This window comes from Paralichthys olivaceus, chromosome 20 (assembly GCF_024713975.1).
Source record: "Paralichthys olivaceus isolate ysfri-2021 chromosome 20, ASM2471397v2, whole genome shotgun sequence".
Taxonomy (NCBI): domain Eukaryota; kingdom Metazoa; phylum Chordata; class Actinopteri; order Pleuronectiformes; family Paralichthyidae; genus Paralichthys; species Paralichthys olivaceus.
Window position 1 is genome coordinate 16,865,637 of NC_091112.1, and position 18,337 is coordinate 16,883,973.

Below are 18,337 nucleotides of genomic sequence, written 5' to 3' on the forward strand. Positions count from 1 at the left end.
CAATTCTTTCTGCTTTAGAGCATTAAAGGTTCAGTGTGTAGAATGTAGTGATATCTAGTGGTGAAGTTGCATATTGCAGCTGAATACCCCTCACCTCAACCTCCCCTTCCCAACATGACAGAGAACATGTGGTGAACTTGAGTTGTCATGAAAACTCAAAAGGTTTTAGTTTGTCCAGTTTGGACGACAGTAAATAAACATGGTGGCCTCCACAGAGAGGACCCCCCCCCCCCTCCATGTAAATATAAAGTATTTAAATATAAAGGGCTCGTTCTATGGTAAAGAAAACAACAATTCATCAATTTAAATGATTGAAAAAAAAAATCCTTTTCACCTAAACCTTACACACTGGACCTTTAATGCAGTGTGGTAATCAGTGTAAGGACAGAAGGAGGAAGTGGTGGCTGAAATAGCTGGTAAAGAATAAATACAAGGATATCAATGGATAAACCTTAAACGCCTTTAACTGGATCTGAGTGGTTCCTTTTATCCTCAACATTTTGACTTCATTCATAAAAGAGTATTTCAACTTTATTATCAAAATGAAAAATAAAAAACAGCATAGTTTGCATTTATTCTTAACATTTCAACGGTATTCTTAAAATGCAAAGTGAACATCTTCCTCTTCTCATGCGTGGTCCTAACACCTTTCCTAACACACATTGTGCATTTTGCTTTCCAGTGCAACAAAGCTGCTAATTGGCCTCCTACCTAAAAAAAAACATGTGAACGCCACCACACCTGACTTTATATCCCCAAAGCCTTCTACCTGAGATGAATGACTCAGCTGCATCTACTTCAACCAGGGGCCTCAAATGAATGGTGCATCACCTGAATGAAGCATGTGTTCTGTCTGTGCAGGTGAGACACTCCTGCTCTCGGGGATTGCAGGAGCAATCAGGCTGATTAAAACAGACGCACAGCAGAAGGGGAGATGCAAGCTCACTGTGCGAAGAACAGTTTACATGGCCATGCTTGTTTCATAACCAAAGTCTTTAAAGTCTTCTAAGAGGATGTGAATGTAGGCAGCATTAAATAAAGATTTTGTGAATAACTCTCTACTTTAAATATTCATACATTCAGAGTTCCTGAATTAAGAGAGAGAGAGAGAAAAGAAGAGGGGTAGAGAGTAGGGCAACAGGGAAAGGACTTAAAAGAAATGGGATTGGTTTCATGTGAATGTGGAGCATCAGGATTGTGGATGACGTTACTATCATTTCACTACTAAACTATGAGTCAGTGACTGTGGAGGAACATTTCCTGGTCGATGTTAAGTATTAATCAGTGACTGATATTGTTTTTGCAAATGAAGCATGTCAGTGCAGCTTCAAATACTGTCCTGAATACAGGTTTTGAGATTTCAATCCTCTCTGGTTCTGATAATCCCACTTTTCTTTCTCCATCAGTGATCCACCTGAAGGAAACTGAATTTGCAGAGCTCCAACTCATGCATCCACCAATGAGGACTGATCAGAAACGATCAGAGAAATTGAATGAGACACTGATCAAGGTATTTTGCTTTTTGTTTCACGTTGAAAACATATTAATTTAAAAAAGGCTGCAAGGCGCAGTCAGTTCAATACAGTTTAACCAGTTAACATCAAACAGCATAAACTAAGAAAGAAATAACGAGTCCTCTACGCTGTCATACCCTAAACTGCACAACTGGTATTCACAAAAACAGGCACATCCATAGCAGCCACAGAAATACACTCAGTTGCCAGTTTAATACACCAAAACTAATGGAGTCTCAAACAACAGCACTGATATAAAGTCATGAAGGTTATACTGTGCAGTTTGTGTTCAATCTGTTTTTAAGGAGATGTTGATTGATGGTTGTTGATTTGCAGGATGTAGTTTCTGAAGCTATAAACAGGAGGTTGCATTGATTGATTAGTTGCTTTCTTATATCGTAATGTCAGGAAACAGGACAGAACTCTACGACCCACACAGCCACTCCATGAAGCTGTGCTTAGCATGCTTCAAGCTAAATGCTCAAATGATCAAAATGACATAATATACATGCTAATGAGATAACACCATGATCTGAGTTTAGCAGAGTGGCATTCAAACATTGCATTCCACACATCGGAGTTAGAACTATAATACTAAACTATACTATAAGCACTAACTTTGCAGGTATTTAGTCATAAACTGACCTGAGATGGATATCCACACTTATAACAATTAATTCTGAAGGAACATGAATACATCAAGCCAATCCATCAATGAGGTCATGATATTTCCTCAGATAAATTAGTTTAACTGTAACTTACTCTGCTGGTGGTGCTAGATTATCAAGAGGCGTTGGGAGATGACATACCCCCCCTCCAGCAAACCCAAAATATCTAAAGGTGCCTCTTCTCCACCTGATTAAAATCTTTGCATCACATATCTACGCAAGGGATCCCAAAGTCAGTGGTATTCATCATCTTGGGTCCCTTAAAATTGGTAAACAATCTCAGGGGAAAATATCCGATATTTCAGCCTGGTCCTGAAACAAAGAGCTCGACTGACGCTGGAGTCGCTCTGTCAGAATGAGTTAAAAGCAGCTGGGCAAAGTTCAGACAAACCACTTGGGACATATGAGGAAAAACCTGCTACACAAGCAAAGTAGGACGATCAACACCATCACTTAAACACATTTTACACCATAGAGCTTATCTTTTCTCCTATCCACTTTCCTGGAGTAACCCTGCTGTGCTGTTTTCCAACGTTGATGGCTGTTTTTTTCAAAGCCTCACAAAATTCAAATATGCATCAATATACACAGCAAATAGCAGATTCTGTATTCATGCATTGCACTGCTTATGTGATCTTATAAATCTCACAAAACTTCCAGCCAAAGTTTGCCCTGCTAAACGTGCGCATTGCAAAAACTTGTTCACATTAATCAGTGGAATTGTTAATACTCATTTCTGAGACACAAGGAAAATTTTATATTTGAGACTAAATAGAAAGCTATTGTTAAAAGACAAGATAATACACTTAGGTTAACAGAACATAAGCATTTTGGCGCCTTTGTAATATATGAAAATAACAGTCATGATGGGAGAGTTCTGGAACAAGAAGAGAAATGCCTTATTGAATAGCCGCTATTATCTACCACTAAACAGCATAAAAATACTTTTTTTAAGACCAAAGGACTGCACAGGCTGCACGGTTCATGATAACAAAATCATTGAAGCAATATTTATCCCCTTTTTGTTTTTTATGGGGTGCACAACTAAAGGTGTTTTTGGAAATATGAGACATTTGATACGAAGTGTTTTAGAGGGAAACTGAGCCGCGCTCATAGTTATATCCACAAAAGAGCAATAAGGTGGCAATGACCAACAAAAGTTCCGATGGCTGGTTACTGTCTGCTAAACAAAGACTCTTATTCAAATGTGATACAATAGATTATTGTGTTAAGAGTTTATATTGTTATCTACAAAGTTCTTTTCATGAATAAATATTTACTTTGGAGACACTGGACTCATATCTCCTGTGTCAAGGTGGTTGTGCTGTGGCAGAAAGAGTAATGTTTTGTTTGTTTTGCCACAGGTGTCCACATATTGCGAATCTTCATCTTTTATTCATCCGGCTCCCACAGTGAATGCAGAGGGCTTGGGAGAGGCCCTCTCAACTGTGGTCTGTCGAAAGCCACCGGTTACGACCAAGGAGGTGTAACACGATGACCAAGGGGACGGTAAGTGCTGTCAGCGTGGTGCTGCGGTCTGTCGCTAGAGATTCCACCACTGCTGCATCAATGATCTCCTCATAGGGACCAGTGTCCCAATCTACAGTATGTGTATGACTGAGGCCCCCAGGGTGTAGACAAATGTATTTCTCACCATGGTTGGATGAAATTGGTACAGGACTGAAACACACACATAAACACATATAAAAATACCACTCAGAGACTCACTCTGGGTCAAAAGTACACACAGTGCATATGATCAAATTATGCATAGGCTACTTCCCTACACATAAATTGGTATTTATAAAAAACTGAATGTGCAATGAGACTTTGCACACCTGATGCATACTCAATACAACTCAGAAAGCATTAAATATTCTATTCATAACAACAGAGGCCCAGGGTATCTCAAAGTCCACCTTCACCATGTCAAGGGCACTCATGCGTGCTATAGTGTAGATTGAGAATTGGCAGCCTCTGCTTGAGGTTGGCTAACAAAGTGTTTCTACATATTCAGTGCGGCAGATCCCTGTGGTGCTGATTATGACTGAAGTAATGAATCAATTTAAAGGGGAAACTTGGAACTGTGAGATTATCATCCTAGTTAAACATTTGCATGAAATTAGAGCCACGGAGAAGGTTTTCATCTGCATTTGTTTGTTATTTGGCAGGATTACGCAAAAAACTGCTGAGTTGATTATCATAAAACTTGGTGGAAGGATGCAGGGTGGTTCAGGAAAGAAGCCAGAAAAATTTGAAAAATATCAGGCATGAGTATTGGATTAATATTTATAATTTTCTGCAGGTGTATTCAAGAAAATGTGGAACTAGTGCATTGAATGTGGTGTCATAAGGGGACATGGCGGAGGTATGCACTCTATGGGTGTCACTCACCCATAGAGTCCTCTGTCCAGTAGTTTTCAGCGTAATCCTACTATACTAACTATCTTCTTGACAATGTCAACATGTAAAGCAATGCGTTGTAAAAATGTAGTGGATTTAAGTAAAATAAATACTTAAGTACTTTGTTACATCCTATACCACTGCTGTACAGGATCAATAATCAGTGAGACACCAGTGATATTTGCTGTCAGGTATAGTCAGACCTTTGTCAGAGTTGAATGCACCTAACCCACAACTCGCTAACACCCATGCATCCCATGCAAATGCATGAGAAAAATATAGTTGAAGTCCAAGTTCAACAGATTTATAGTTTGAAAAAAAACATGTTTAATTATAAAAACTGAAGTGGATGATTTGTCATTTGATGAAGTGAGGTGGTAAAACACCAGTAACAATCAGACAGTCTTGATTAAAATCACTTATTTAATGTGGTGCTTCCTTCAAAGACTGGTCTTATTTAAACCACTTGAGTTGAAACTGCAGTGGTTTCATAAATTACAGCAACAAAAAAAGATGAAGTTACACAGAGAAAAAAAAAAATGGATGATCAATTGCACTGCAGTGCAATTAGCAAGTCGCGTTGTATCATGCAGCCCACCAGACTGCTCCTCCTCTGAGGAGACGTGTGACTCTGGCTGAATAGTCATTTTCTGACTCTTTAAAGTGTTTACAAAAGCCTCCACAAATCACAGCGAGACACTTCAGAACCTTGATTTTTAATATGAGGATGACTTAGAGCAGAGCAACATTTTGCACTAACAGACACAAGAAAGGGCTGCAGTGCAGGAAGAGGTGCACACCGATGTGTGCTAATTATCAGCCTACACAACAAACTGGGAACGTTTCCCGGCAAACACACAGCTCATCCACGAGCAGCTATCCAGGGGGCACTGTGGATAGCATAAAACAAGCAGAGACTCTTCTATAAACAACATTTCCAAATAAGGGACGGTAAAATATTATCGTATGATCTGGGACTACTTACTACATTACATATTAGTAGCCACAATGTATTAAGAGCTGTGTTACAACCTTAGACTGTGAATAAAACTGAACGTACACTTCACGTCTGGAGAGTGAGGACAATTTGTACGTGCCTGAAACCTGCATTCTCTTGAATGACCAGCAGAGGGCGACTCCACTGGTTGTGAAAAGCAGTCAGTTTCCACTGAAGTCTGGCCTATGAGAAAATGACCTCTCACTTGATTTGAACTTGAGTAAACGTTTTCATGAAGAGATTATGGTCCCAGTCTTTAGTTTCAACTCCTCTTCAATACAGGCTGATGTTCATGGGTACCAGTTGAAGGTGTAGGTGGGTGTGCAGTGTCTTTGAGCTCGCCAAAATGCCAAACGAGAGGTTTCACCATCGGTTGGTGTCACGTTTGGTTGCCACTTGGTCACAACTGAATCCCAGAACAGACTAAATATTCAATTACTCTAACAGACAGACTTGACAGCTGAGATGATAATTATAATAATAATAATGATAATTATAAAGGCTTATAAATACTTGAAATGAGACTGCTTGCAAGATCACAAGAGCTTTCCCTTCTCTTCCTCCCTCCCTAAACCCTTCCCAATATCACCAAGGTGGTACATGGTGGACAGAATAACAGTCTTTAGAGTAACCTACAAACATTGTTACCAAAATAATGTCGAATGAAATCATGACGTCCATTTACGTGGTCAGAATGATGTCAGCGTGTTTTTTCAGGTATTTGGGGAAATATCAGAGTACACACACTGTTTCCTCTCAGCTGCTGGAAGGGCATGTCGTGTCTGTGTTTGATTGACAGCAGCCGATAGGCTCAGCTCCAGCAGGGGAATGAGAGACAAACAAACTTGTGCTGTAGCTCGCAGGCCAAGGGTAGATAATGTGGGACTGCAGCATATTGAACAGAGGCTCTGTGTGTTTATGTAAAACATATTTTCTTCTGCACTGTCTTAACAAACCCAGACGAACTGTGAGCAGCCGAATGTGTGTAAATATGCAGCAATCTCACTGCAGCAATAACGGAGATTGTAATGAATTGGAATAATATTTGTGTCAGATTTTCCTCAATTTTATCAATAACAGACTAGTTCTGTACATGTGCAGATGTACCTTTCCCCACCATTTGTTCTCTTTTTTTAAACTTTCCTGGCTCAGAGAACTTACTTTTGTTTTGTTGGTTAATGTTGCTGCCTGTACTGAAATGCGAGTAACGTAGAAACATGTCAGAGTCTATCCTTGCTGTAACCACGTAAGGGATGCCATAAGAAATCAAATGAATACGCCTGTAATGATGCATCAACAAAATAATCGGTCAACGGTGTACCTGCCATTCTATGGTGACTTTCAAAGGGTGATTTGACGAAAATCAAAGCGCGAGAGCAGAAATCTGAAGCCATGGTTTGGTGAGCGTTCAGCAGCAGACTGAGCACCAAGAGACAGACTGAGACCGAAGCACAGGATTGCTTTGCATAAACAGAATACCTGCGACAAAAAGTTTTGAAGGAGGGAAATATAAGTTAAATAAGAGAAACAAATGTGTTTCCTCAAACTTCCTCTTTGTCCTTTCCTCTGTCTGAGTGGACTAAACATGTTCATATTAAGACAAAAGTATATGACACATTGAATTTCAGTGGACGTGCTACTGTGTTGCTCTTCTCAACAAAGATTGATTTAAGGAGGAAAAGGGGGAAAAAAAGGACAAACAAAGGAATATAAAGAACAGAAGGAGCTATTCCACAACAGGCACTGAAGGAGATAAGGATTTGAAGGAGAGAAGAGGACAGCTTGAAAGGAGTGAAGAAAGACGCAGCTGTGAAACAAAAAACGAGATACTTGAGAGAAGCAAAAAGATGAAGAGGATTCATTCACGAGATGTTTGAATGAAGAGACAATAAAGAGCTTGTATTGGTGAATACTCTTTGACCACTGACATTTTAATATTTCCCTCAACTACAGCCATGCAGCAATGATGAACATGACTATCAAAAGCTTTTGTTTTTTTAACTATTTACTCACTTTTACTGAGCTATAGATATATTTGTTTTACTTATTTTCATATTTGGGGAATTTTTACAAAATCTAATGCTTGTGTGGTGGGACGACCCCGTCGAAGCAGGCCTCTCGCTGCAGGAGCATGATGGGATGAGTGTGGTTCACCTCATCTGGTCTGGCCGCTCATCTTTCTCTCCACCATGGCTTCCACAGCATTGGGTTTTGTTTTGTTTTTCTTCAGGAGGAGAGCAACATTCTTTTGTCCCTCTCTTGGTTGGAAGTCGGTGTTACTCCACTGGTTTTGCTGGTTATCTAAGTGATGTTATTGCAATTCTCTCAAGTATCTAGAGCTATATGCTCATTAAAATTGTTTAATTCTAGGGTTTGTTGTGAAACAACTTTTTATGTTTTGCCGGAAGGGCGAATAGGGTCAAAAAAAGGTTTGTTAAAACTATTTTAATTAGATTTCCTGCACTATTTCCAATAACATTGACATAATTTTTGTTATCCATCCTAGAGAAAGGACTGGTGTGTTTTCTTTATTTGAGAGTGTTACATTAGTTTGAGAGCAGGACTAATTGATTTCATGTTCGGATTTTGTAACGCTTTCACTCAAAATCCTGTGCTTGCACCCAAATCCCCCCTGCTTGGGCAGATTTCCTGCGTGCCAGCTTCAGCTCTTTTCCTCATGCTCACACTGCTTCTGTGCGCATTAACTTTTTTTTCATCTGCTCTTGGAAGCTGATTTTGCAGCTTCATTTTAACCAGTGATGTGCTGGACTCCAGCTCCATGGTTTCAGTGTAATAACTGTGGAGGGCATGAGTGCATAAAGCCAGTTAAACTAGCCGGACTATCAATGACATAAAGCTAACACACCTACAGTGTGGGATATTTTCATTTGTCAATCAAAAAAACTGAAAAATCCAAGAGGAGAAGAAAAAAAGCGAGAGCAGCAGAGAAAAGGGAGAGCAGACGTTTTATGTACGCACAGAGGCAGCAGGAGCTCAGGAGGAGCTGAAGCTGGAGCACAGAAAATCTAGGAAATCTAGGCACAAGCAGGGTACATACGTGCAGGGGTTTGAGTGAGAGCATTACAGAATCTAAATTTGAAATCAATAAGTTCAGCTCTCAAATGGAAAGACCACGATCTTGAATACAGAGAGAAAAAGAAAACCTAGGCTGGCCATCTGTTAAGAGGTTCCTATAGCAACAACAGAAATGATGAGTTATTAGCTCATCGCGTTGTTATTGAGCCGTAAAGTCTACCTCAGAGGTGGCCACCAAAGGTTCTTCGCATCGCTCTACAGTACAGAGTCCTGACATGCTGGTGAGAGAAATGCATGAAACATAATGACAGAACCTGTCTGGTGGGGCAAAGATCTATGAGCGTTAACCCCTTGGACAGAGGATGAGTTATTGTGTTCTGTCTTCAATTAAAGCTCCGGAGTCCAAGGCCACTTTGGAAATGTCAGATCAATTCCATATATACTGGCTCCCTGCTCTTCCTCTGCTCACCCTGCTTTGATTGAACTGCTGAGAGAAAAGTTATCGGAAGTGAGTGACTAATAAAAACAGGTTCTTTGAATCAGGGGATATCGAGCACTGTTTTCCCAGAACTAATAGAGTGTAGTCTGTAAGTAAGGTGTCTATTTTAGAATACCAGGTTAACAGACTTTGAAATGGTTATTGTGACATAACAAAGGCATGCACTGGCTTCGCTTAAGCTGCTCTCAGACATGCACTGATATCCGGATATTTTTCCAGAGGGGAATATGTGAGAGAACATTTGTGAAAAATTAAACTTGTACTGCCAGTTCCCGAGAAAAATATCTGGAAAATGTCAGAAAATGTCCTTTTTCATTCTTTTTCTTCTCAGACGTGAAAGGCAAACTCCAATGTCCGGAGCTATTTTGCTAATTTCATGTCTGAAAACAGTATTACACAAAGATGGGGGACAAAAGAATAAATCAGGAGCGTCTACAGAAAGTCAATGTGATAATGTATGGATGTAAACATAACTGTGCTCAAAAGATAAGTACAATTTTAAAGCCGAACATCTTTCTTCACTCTGCTAAAAAAGATGTAGTAGAATATTGGATGGACAAAAACATGTGATGGTGGGGCTGTAAAGGACAAGTAAAGGGTACTTTCCAATCTGATAGGAATACAGAGGTTTGTTACACAAAAAGTTGGGAAAAACTGATTTATCAGATGTAACAAATACCATTATCTGCAATCTAAGAAATTGTCTGCCATTTTATATGGAGAAAATAAATAAATGGGTTAGTTTATGTGCATTTGTGATAAAGACATTGGGTCAATACACATTTTTCTTGGAAATTCTAGTATCCAGTATATGTCAGGCAAGTCCACACAACTCAACACAACAGTGATGCAGTACAACATGACATCCCTGTGGATTCATCTGTTAGAAACTTGGTGTGTGAAACAGATGGTGTGTTGTACATTAAATCTAATTTTGTAATTAAATAACTCTCCTGACTGGACTGCTAACCACAATAAACAGTGATGCGGCACGACAGAGCCCCAATGATTTCTCATTTTGTGAAATCTAGCAGATATAATCGAGTGCAATGTGGGGATATTTAGCTTCAACTGTCTTACTTCAACAAGACCAAAGCCCTCATTGATACAATGACATATATCAAGTTCATGCCAGACAAGCTGTAATTTCTATGACTGTAATGGATGGTAAAGGAGCAGAGAACCACCTGATGTGAAGTGGAGTTCTTTCTGAGGCTCTTTCTCTGATCTGTGACATCTCTTTTGAAAACAGATAGAGTTTAGAGTTTAGTTGACATTTCCTGTTTGGTGTCCTCTCACCTAACCTTCATGCTACTAGTCTGACTAACGTGGCTCACTTTACTCAGGTCCACTATTTATTCAATTGATTGAGACTCACATTCAGACTCCCAGATACAAGCTTTAGCTACATTTCTGAAACTTCTGTCACCATCATAACTTTGGGTGTTTCTAAAAATAGAGCAGATTTTTATCACCAGATTTTTTTTCTCTCACACCTAGAACGTGAAACCCAGACACAGTCAGTCAGGGTGAAGAGGACTGCAGACATCTGAGCACCTGAGCAGGTGTAGTACAAAGAGATGGAGCACAGAGTGAAAAGCCATGGGCGCTTGAAACATGGAACCAAAGACAAAGGGTTATGACCTCTGTGGAACAGCGGACATCACGGCCTGAAGCACAAACTCTCTGGGTGATGAAGAGCATCAAAGGCCCATCCAGTACAGATGAATCAAACTACACAGCAATGACCTCAATATATCCTTATTCATTACATCTAGGCTATTAATCCACACATTGTCAGGTCACTGTTCTATTAGAATGACACCATTTCCTGTTTCTTTAGTTACTAAAATCCAAAATGACAGCATCAAAAAGTAGAACTGACAGATGTTGCTTTAGTGATCTTGAAAGGGGGTACTAACCTTTGGTGGTGACTATCTTAGAGCTAAGATCCAGAGTCTCGATGTCCTCAGATCCGATGTTTTCCAAGGTGATGATCATCTCCTGGGTCTCTCCATTGAACAGCTGGACAGACACAGTGCTGGACAGTTCTTCTTTGGACATAGGCTGAGGCGTGTGCGCTGACCTGTTCAGGTTTTTAAGAGTACAAAGAAGTTTTCAGTTTCTTGTAGCCTTAATTGCATTCCTGAGAGAGCCTCTCGATTGGTAGAGTGAGTGCATCGGCTCCATCCCCTAAATGTTACTGCACAGACTCTGGCTTCAAATGTGCAAGAGGCAGCGTTCACATCTGGGATATTTTGGCATAATTTCTGGTTAGTCAAGGGAAGAAAAGACATGTCCATCTGTATATACAGTCTATAACCACAACATGAAAAATGTAACTCTTGTATTGTGAACAATGATAGAAAACCAAATAAAATCCTAGAAAATCTAAATAGTTTCACAAAAAGCATAGCTGTATTTTCTGTGGCCATAAATAATTGAAGCTTATGTTTAACAGTGGCTTTAGTGACATGAAAAGAAGAAAGAGGAAGTGCTACAGTTCTGTATTGGTGGTAAGAATATCTGTAAGCAGTTAGTGAAGCACCTCTTAGACTGAGGTCAAAGCACAAGGTCTACCTTTGGATACAGTGAGAGCTTCCAAGAGACCACATATTACATTTTCATACGATTTGCTTCATTCATGCGTCTGCCACGGTTTTCTTTCAGCGCCAGGGAGTAAAAAGGTTTTCCACATGAAAAGCTGCCAAAGTGCAGTACTTAGAGGCATGGCCGAAACAGTGGATTGTGCAGTAGCTCCACTGTCAGAGTGATTCACAACGATCCAGCAGGGTGATTACCTGTTATCTTTTAGTAGTAATACTCAGTAGTAATAACCCATTATTTCACTTTACACTCCTTTTTTTCCCCCCTATTTTTAATGCATCATAAATGTATTTTCCCCTTTTAAGATGCACATGAAAACAAGTTCACCTGCTACTGACGTGTAAGGGTTGACAGGGACTGCAGCCATTTCTGACAGCTCCAAGAATATTATCAAATTTTTATTTTACGCAGCCAAAATTCCCAACATGTATTTCTTACTTTTTGAAATGTTCACTGTCATAGAGCACACTACCTCGGATGGTGTTTGAGTTGAATGTGGAATTTTCAGCTGTAATTCGCACATCGATTAAGGATAGACTGAAGGGTTTACTGTAAAATAACTATAGCTTGAAATAGTTTTGACCATAAACTGTATATAGAGATAGACAACTCCTCTCTTCCTCCTCCTACTATCCATAAATTTAAAAAAAATTTTAGCCCCAGTCTGCACAGTAGCACTTTGGGGATGGAGCTGTGATATTGAGTTCCTGTAAATACACCCACTTGACCAATCACGAGTCAGTCTCAGCTGTCAATCATGACGTTTCATCTTGTTTTTATAACATTGAAAAAACTGCTTAAAAGCAAACTTAACAGAAAAATTACCACTTTAACAAAAATCAGTGTAATAAGAACAACCTAAAACGAGAAAAATGTGCACTCTGACTTTTCAATTTAATGCAGCCAGCCACTAGGTAGCAATCGAGCTGTTTTGGCTCCACTTTTGGGAGCTGTCATGTTGTCTACCCCTATTAACAGTCTATGATTGTGACTTTTATCATAGTCCACCAAGTATCAGAAAGATCCTTAACAATGAGTCAATACATAAACATTACATAAGCTGATGAGTTATCTTTGGTTACTTGTTGAGAAACTGAGTATCAACATTGTCCAAGTGCAGGGCACTCTGTGAGTAGCAGGACAATGACACATATTTCATTATTTTGGTTCTGCACTCCAGCTCGATGCGTGTGAAATGAAACGATGGCTTTGAGGTCAAAGTGCTGACGTGCGGCTTGGAGGGTGCTTGAGGGTGTTCACATCACTTGTGGGTGAACAGAGCACGACACGTTGACCTTTCATATTTTCATGGCCAAACAGCAATGTTATTATCCGTACAGTCAAGTCACCTGACCTCAGCTAACTCAGCATGTGTTGTCAACTTGTTGGAATGAAACAAAAGAGGAATGACTCAACACAAGCACCAGACTATAACAGCATATTAACATTTAGTTACCCTAAAATTGCATATTTGTGATTTTTCTATCTAATGTGGATGTAAAATGCCTCAAATTACTATGTCAGTACGTTTCAATATGCTTAAGTAAAGATAAAACACCAAGCAAAATCTGTCTTCCAGTTTATGGCCTGTGATGTCCGCTTGCCAAATGATCTGGCATGCCAGTTCATCAAATTGTGGCCGTCCCACATGTTGCATAACATCTGTTAAATGCTAGCTGTTATGAGCTGTGGCCCGATGCAGCCAGTGAGAGTAAATGCCCTGATGTTTTTGGTGAAACAATACTTGGAGCTTCAGTGAATAATGTCAGTCATTAGCGTTTTGTTGTTACACAGACGTCACAATATAAGAGCAGAGAGTTTCTGACCGTGGTAGGGATGTGGTGAGCTGGAGGCGAGGAAGGGAGGGAATGACCTCCACCAAACAACCACTCGTCTTCACGCTAGGCAGGAGCTCCAGCATGCAGTCACTGGTCACACCAAACACTGACGTGTGGTAACCTGGATTCAAATGGAAAGGAGAATGATATAGTTTCAACGGTGGAATGTTTTTAAAATTCATCTCTGAAGCAACAGTGTGTGCAGCAGAGATCACAGCTAGTTTGAACATATTACACACTTATTATCATGTGCAGTATCCGAGTGATGGAATAGGTTTCCAGCTGAATTTACCGTTGATAGTGATGTTTCCGGCTGTACGCGGGACACCAACCAGAGTGACGGGGTACAAGCCAGACTCTGCAGGCAGGGACAGCGCAGCAGGCAGGGATTCAAACTCCACTCCAGAGCTCATCAAACCCTGAATAAAAAAGTGAAAAAAATTGGCTTATTTGTTGATTATTAAGTTGATTATTCGTGCCATGCAAGTCTGAACCAAACAGGAGCAGACAGACGACTCTTTTCCAGCATCATGGAACAGGTTCTGTCCCTGTTTGTGTATTTTATACCAAAAGGAGCTAAATTAAATTGGTTCAGAACTTGGTTCATAAAAGTCAGTTCCTATAGGGTACCAAAAAGGGAAGATTGTGGGTGTGTCATATTCCAGGTTGGAGAGAGAGGATGGAGAAAGCAACAATGGAGAAGGCCTGTGAGACATTTCTGATGTGCTGACAAATATCTGTAGTAACAGTACAAACACCTACAGGTAATCATTGTGACTTTCCATCTAGCTAGGACTGTTTAATTGCACTCAAAACTGGTGAACTGGCTGATTCACTGTAAAGAACCAGAGCAGATTTTAAGAAATGTCACCTCTGAAATACAATGTGGTGCTAGACAAGCTTGTTTGCTAGTACAACAAAAAGGAAAGTCATGGCAGTAAAATGTTCAATTTTAAATTAGTATGAACTTTTGGTTTTTCATCTGTTAATCTGTTTCAGGAGGAATCAAAGTGTAAAACACCTATTTCCATCACAGGGTAACTCACAGACAAGTTCAGGATTACATGGTTGTATTAGTTTGCTCCCTTGTCTGACCACATAATGTATAATATGTAGTTAAGGTATCAAAAGTCTATTTTATCATAATTAGTAGATAATCGCTTGAGTTATGCCCAAGACAACATTTGTTGTGAGGTCACAGTAACCCTGGACTTTAAATTAACGTCCGAACATCAAAAATGAAGAAAGTCCCTCAAACAGCTCCTGAAATATTATGGATGGGACAGACGTCAGCTGCCTCCGCGCTGACACTGACAACAGAAAAAGAAAAACTAAAAATGCAATCTCACAGCTCTTACTCAACGCGCACTCCATTAACGCATGTGCAATTTGTGATGTCTCCAGTCCACATGTCTGGAAATGTTTCCATTCATGTATAACTAATGAAATATAATACTTCAGCAGTGCATGTGCATGTTAGCCGGACAGAGAACAGTGTGCTTTCTGCCCACTGTTACAGTCTGGGACACCATCTGCAGGATGTCAGTGTCTCAAATGCTAAATAATCATCAGTGAAGTTGAGTGATATGTGCAATGTGTTCTCGAATTGGGTGTCAAAAACAAAAAAACAAAAAAAGGTGTCAAAAACTGATCAGCTGAGCCTGACTTGCAGCTTTAAAAAAAGATGTGTGTGTGTGTGTGTGTGTGTATGTGTGTGTGTGTGTGTGTGTGGTGTGTCTGTCTCTTTTTTTCTCACCGAGTGTGTAATCATGCCTCCTCAGAATAACTGTATTTACATTCCAAGTACACACTGCCTGGTTGCACGAGGCAGACTGGGGTGACGTAATGACTGCTTCAATCCCCAACAGCAGACACTACCTCACTGGAGGGAAGGCTGCCGAAGAGCTGAGCCTCCGAGGTGCCACGGCTGTGATTTAACCTCCACTCCCTTTCACTTCAGGACATTAGACGCCTTTATTGGATCGCACAAGTATCAGTGTTAACCTATTGGAAATAGTTCATTTGCATTCAGCTTTGAAAAGGTTAATGAGCCTGTTTCATTAATAATAATGATTAGAGCAGGTGCACAGGGAATTGTATTGTTTTAGTTTGTATGCATCGACTTCATCATACCCACAATGCCCACTTAACCCTTTCCTTTGCTTTACCTTATGCTATGATAATGGTACAATTATCATTTATGGTCATAAGAAACACAGATTTCTAGGACAGACATTTATACATGTATTACTTTGCCTAAAACTTACGTAAAATGTGGGGATATAATATTTTTCTGTTTCTTTATCGAAGTAAACAGTTGATCCGTCTTTACAGCAAATAACTCTGCTGTCCTAAGATCAGTGAATAAAAGACAAACCTAAAAGTATCGTTTGTCATTTTACTTTACTGTGGGGAGAATGACAAAGACACGTGACGGTGACCTCTCTAAAAATGAAAGGTGGAGGGTTGTGGTAAAAAGCGCTGCTTTAATAGAAAATCAATAAAGCACAAGAGGAAAGCTGGGTAATAGCCATGAAGTTGTGTGGTGATGGAGAAGCAGTGCTCGTCCTGCCAAGCTGCACGGTCACCTTGGTGACAAAAGATGGAAAAGTGACCTTGTGTGTGCTTTTGTTTCCCAGTGTGTTGTCAAGAGCTGAGTTTATGTATAGTTGATAGACAGTTGCTCTGGTCTAACAGCAGTCACTTTGTCTGGGGTACAGACGAGCTCTTAGCAGCCTGCGTCACCCCCTCTGTCTGGACCTGCGTGACTCTACAACAGCACCTGATGTTCCCAGCTGCTGCGGAGCTGTGAGGTGCTTCAGCCTCCATCTGTGACCTGATCACTTCACCTGTAGGTGTGGAGGAATTAATGGCCTCCTTGTCACCGTTTGACCTTGTCGGTTTGATTGTTTCATTTCAGTACCCAGAACATTAGGGTTGCCCCAATCATTACAACCTGTTCCTCAGACTTCAAAATATTTCGGCATAATCGTTAGACTTGGCCAGCTTTCTGAACACACAAATGACCCAGAACTGATTAATCGATGTGGTTCTTTAATGCTTCTTCATTTTTAACTAACTAATGGCACAAATGACTCAAGCTAATAGAAGCATTTTGTGATGTGCCAATATTGCTTTACAGTTGTTTCTTTTAATAGCTGAATGGGTAAAAGCCTTTTGTAGGAATGAGCAGATAATGCGACCTGCAACTGATCATCCATCCATCTATTATCTATACCGCTTCTTCTTTGAGGAACTGAAGCCAATCCCATCTGAGACTGAGCAAGAGGCAGGACCCTGGACAGGTCACCAGCACGTTTCAGGAGTGATTTTCAGTCATGTAAAGAAGTCCAGACATTTTCCTTAAATTTTCTAAAGTGGCTGTATGTGAGAACACAAATGTCCAAGTCAGCCCCCAAGTAGGTCACCAACAGGTGGACCACAGTCTGCACCAGGACCCAGACTCCGTTCTATACGGACCCAGACCTATTATTAGATTCTGACAGAGCGTTTCTATTTTACCTTGCACATCTGTTTTCATATTTACGGTCTTATTTTTACCTGAGCTTTTTTCGTCTTTACGGTAGTAAAAGCATAAATCTTAAAACTGTTTAGTTGTTAATATTTATTGAGATTGCTTAGATGTGAAATGTGTGAAATGTATTTAAGAAAAAAGAAGGAAAAGGGAAACTCAAACGACATCTGTTGTTTTTCTTCTAAAATTAAGCACTTTATTTTGAGATGCCTTAAGCTTTTAATTTAGTTTTTAAATGCAAAGATTGTTTTACTTGAAACGAGTAAAGAACTTTTACTTTATTATTAGAGTAGCCTCCAGTTCAATGTGAAAATTTAAAATAAACATTGTTAAATACTATTGAATTGTTTTAGTTAAAGAAGTTTTTGACTTCAGACAGACATTAATACAACTACTAGGCTACTTTTAAATATGTGGTACTGAATCATAACGCATGTTAGACATTAAAGGTCCAGTGTGTGAGATTTAGGTGAAAGGGATCTATTGTCAGAAATGTAATGTAGAATAATCCTCATGATGTTTTCACTCGTTTGTTTCATCTAAATTGTATGAATTGTAGTTTTCTTTACCCCAGAAAAGGCCCTTTATATTTAAATACTTCATATTTACATCGAGGGGGTCCTCTCTAAGGAGGCTGCCATGTTTTTTACATTAGTCCAGACTTGACAAACTAAACACCTTTTGAGTTTTTATGACAACTGAAGGCTACCAAAGGTTCTTTGTCATGTTTGGGAGAGGAGGGTGAGGTGAGGGGTGTTCAGCTGCAACATGCAATTTCAACACTGGATATCAGAAAATTCTACACACTGAACCTTAAAGAGGTTTGGGACCTTTGCATGCTCTCTGAATCTTAATTGAATACCCCTGGCTCTAATATATGCGAGTACACTTCACAAATCTGCGAAACAGTAAGTTAACAACCCAAAGTGACTAGATCAGCAAAAAAACTTGATGTAGGTCATCTCCAGCTGTCCGAGATTGTTCTCTAAGATTTAAAATTCTGAATCATTACTTCCAAACACAGTTTTCATTATTATAGCCAAACTTTGTGTGGCACTGAGATGATATTTGTCGGATACAAATGTGCTTCACTGGAAGCTTAACTCAGAGTCAACTGAGCGGTGATGACTCCTCAAGTTTAAACACATTCCAGATGTTCTGAACCGGAGGTCGCCTGCATTTCCTGTGTCTGTAACAGCATGTGCCACTATTGGACGATGCATAACAGCTAAATCAACCA

The 18,337-nt window shown here is 39.9% G+C and overlaps 1 protein-coding gene across 4 annotated transcripts in view; it reads right to left on the bottom strand.

Moving 5' to 3' along the window:
* The window catches only part of trappc9 (trafficking protein particle complex subunit 9), a 185,894-nt gene that overhangs the window by 131,768 nt on the left and 35,789 nt on the right, over window positions 1-18,337 (bottom strand). For all 4 annotated transcript variants that reach the window (XM_020090867.2, XM_020090866.2, XM_069516452.1 and 1 more), the window contains 3 exons: window positions 13,855-13,981; window positions 13,551-13,683; window positions 11,040-11,203 (listed from right to left, as the gene is read on the bottom strand). In XM_020090867.2, the coding sequence (XP_019946426.2) occupies window positions 11,040-11,203; window positions 13,551-13,683; window positions 13,855-13,981 (424 nt within the window). The remainder of the gene's footprint in view (window positions 1-11,039; window positions 11,204-13,550; window positions 13,684-13,854; window positions 13,982-18,337) is intronic.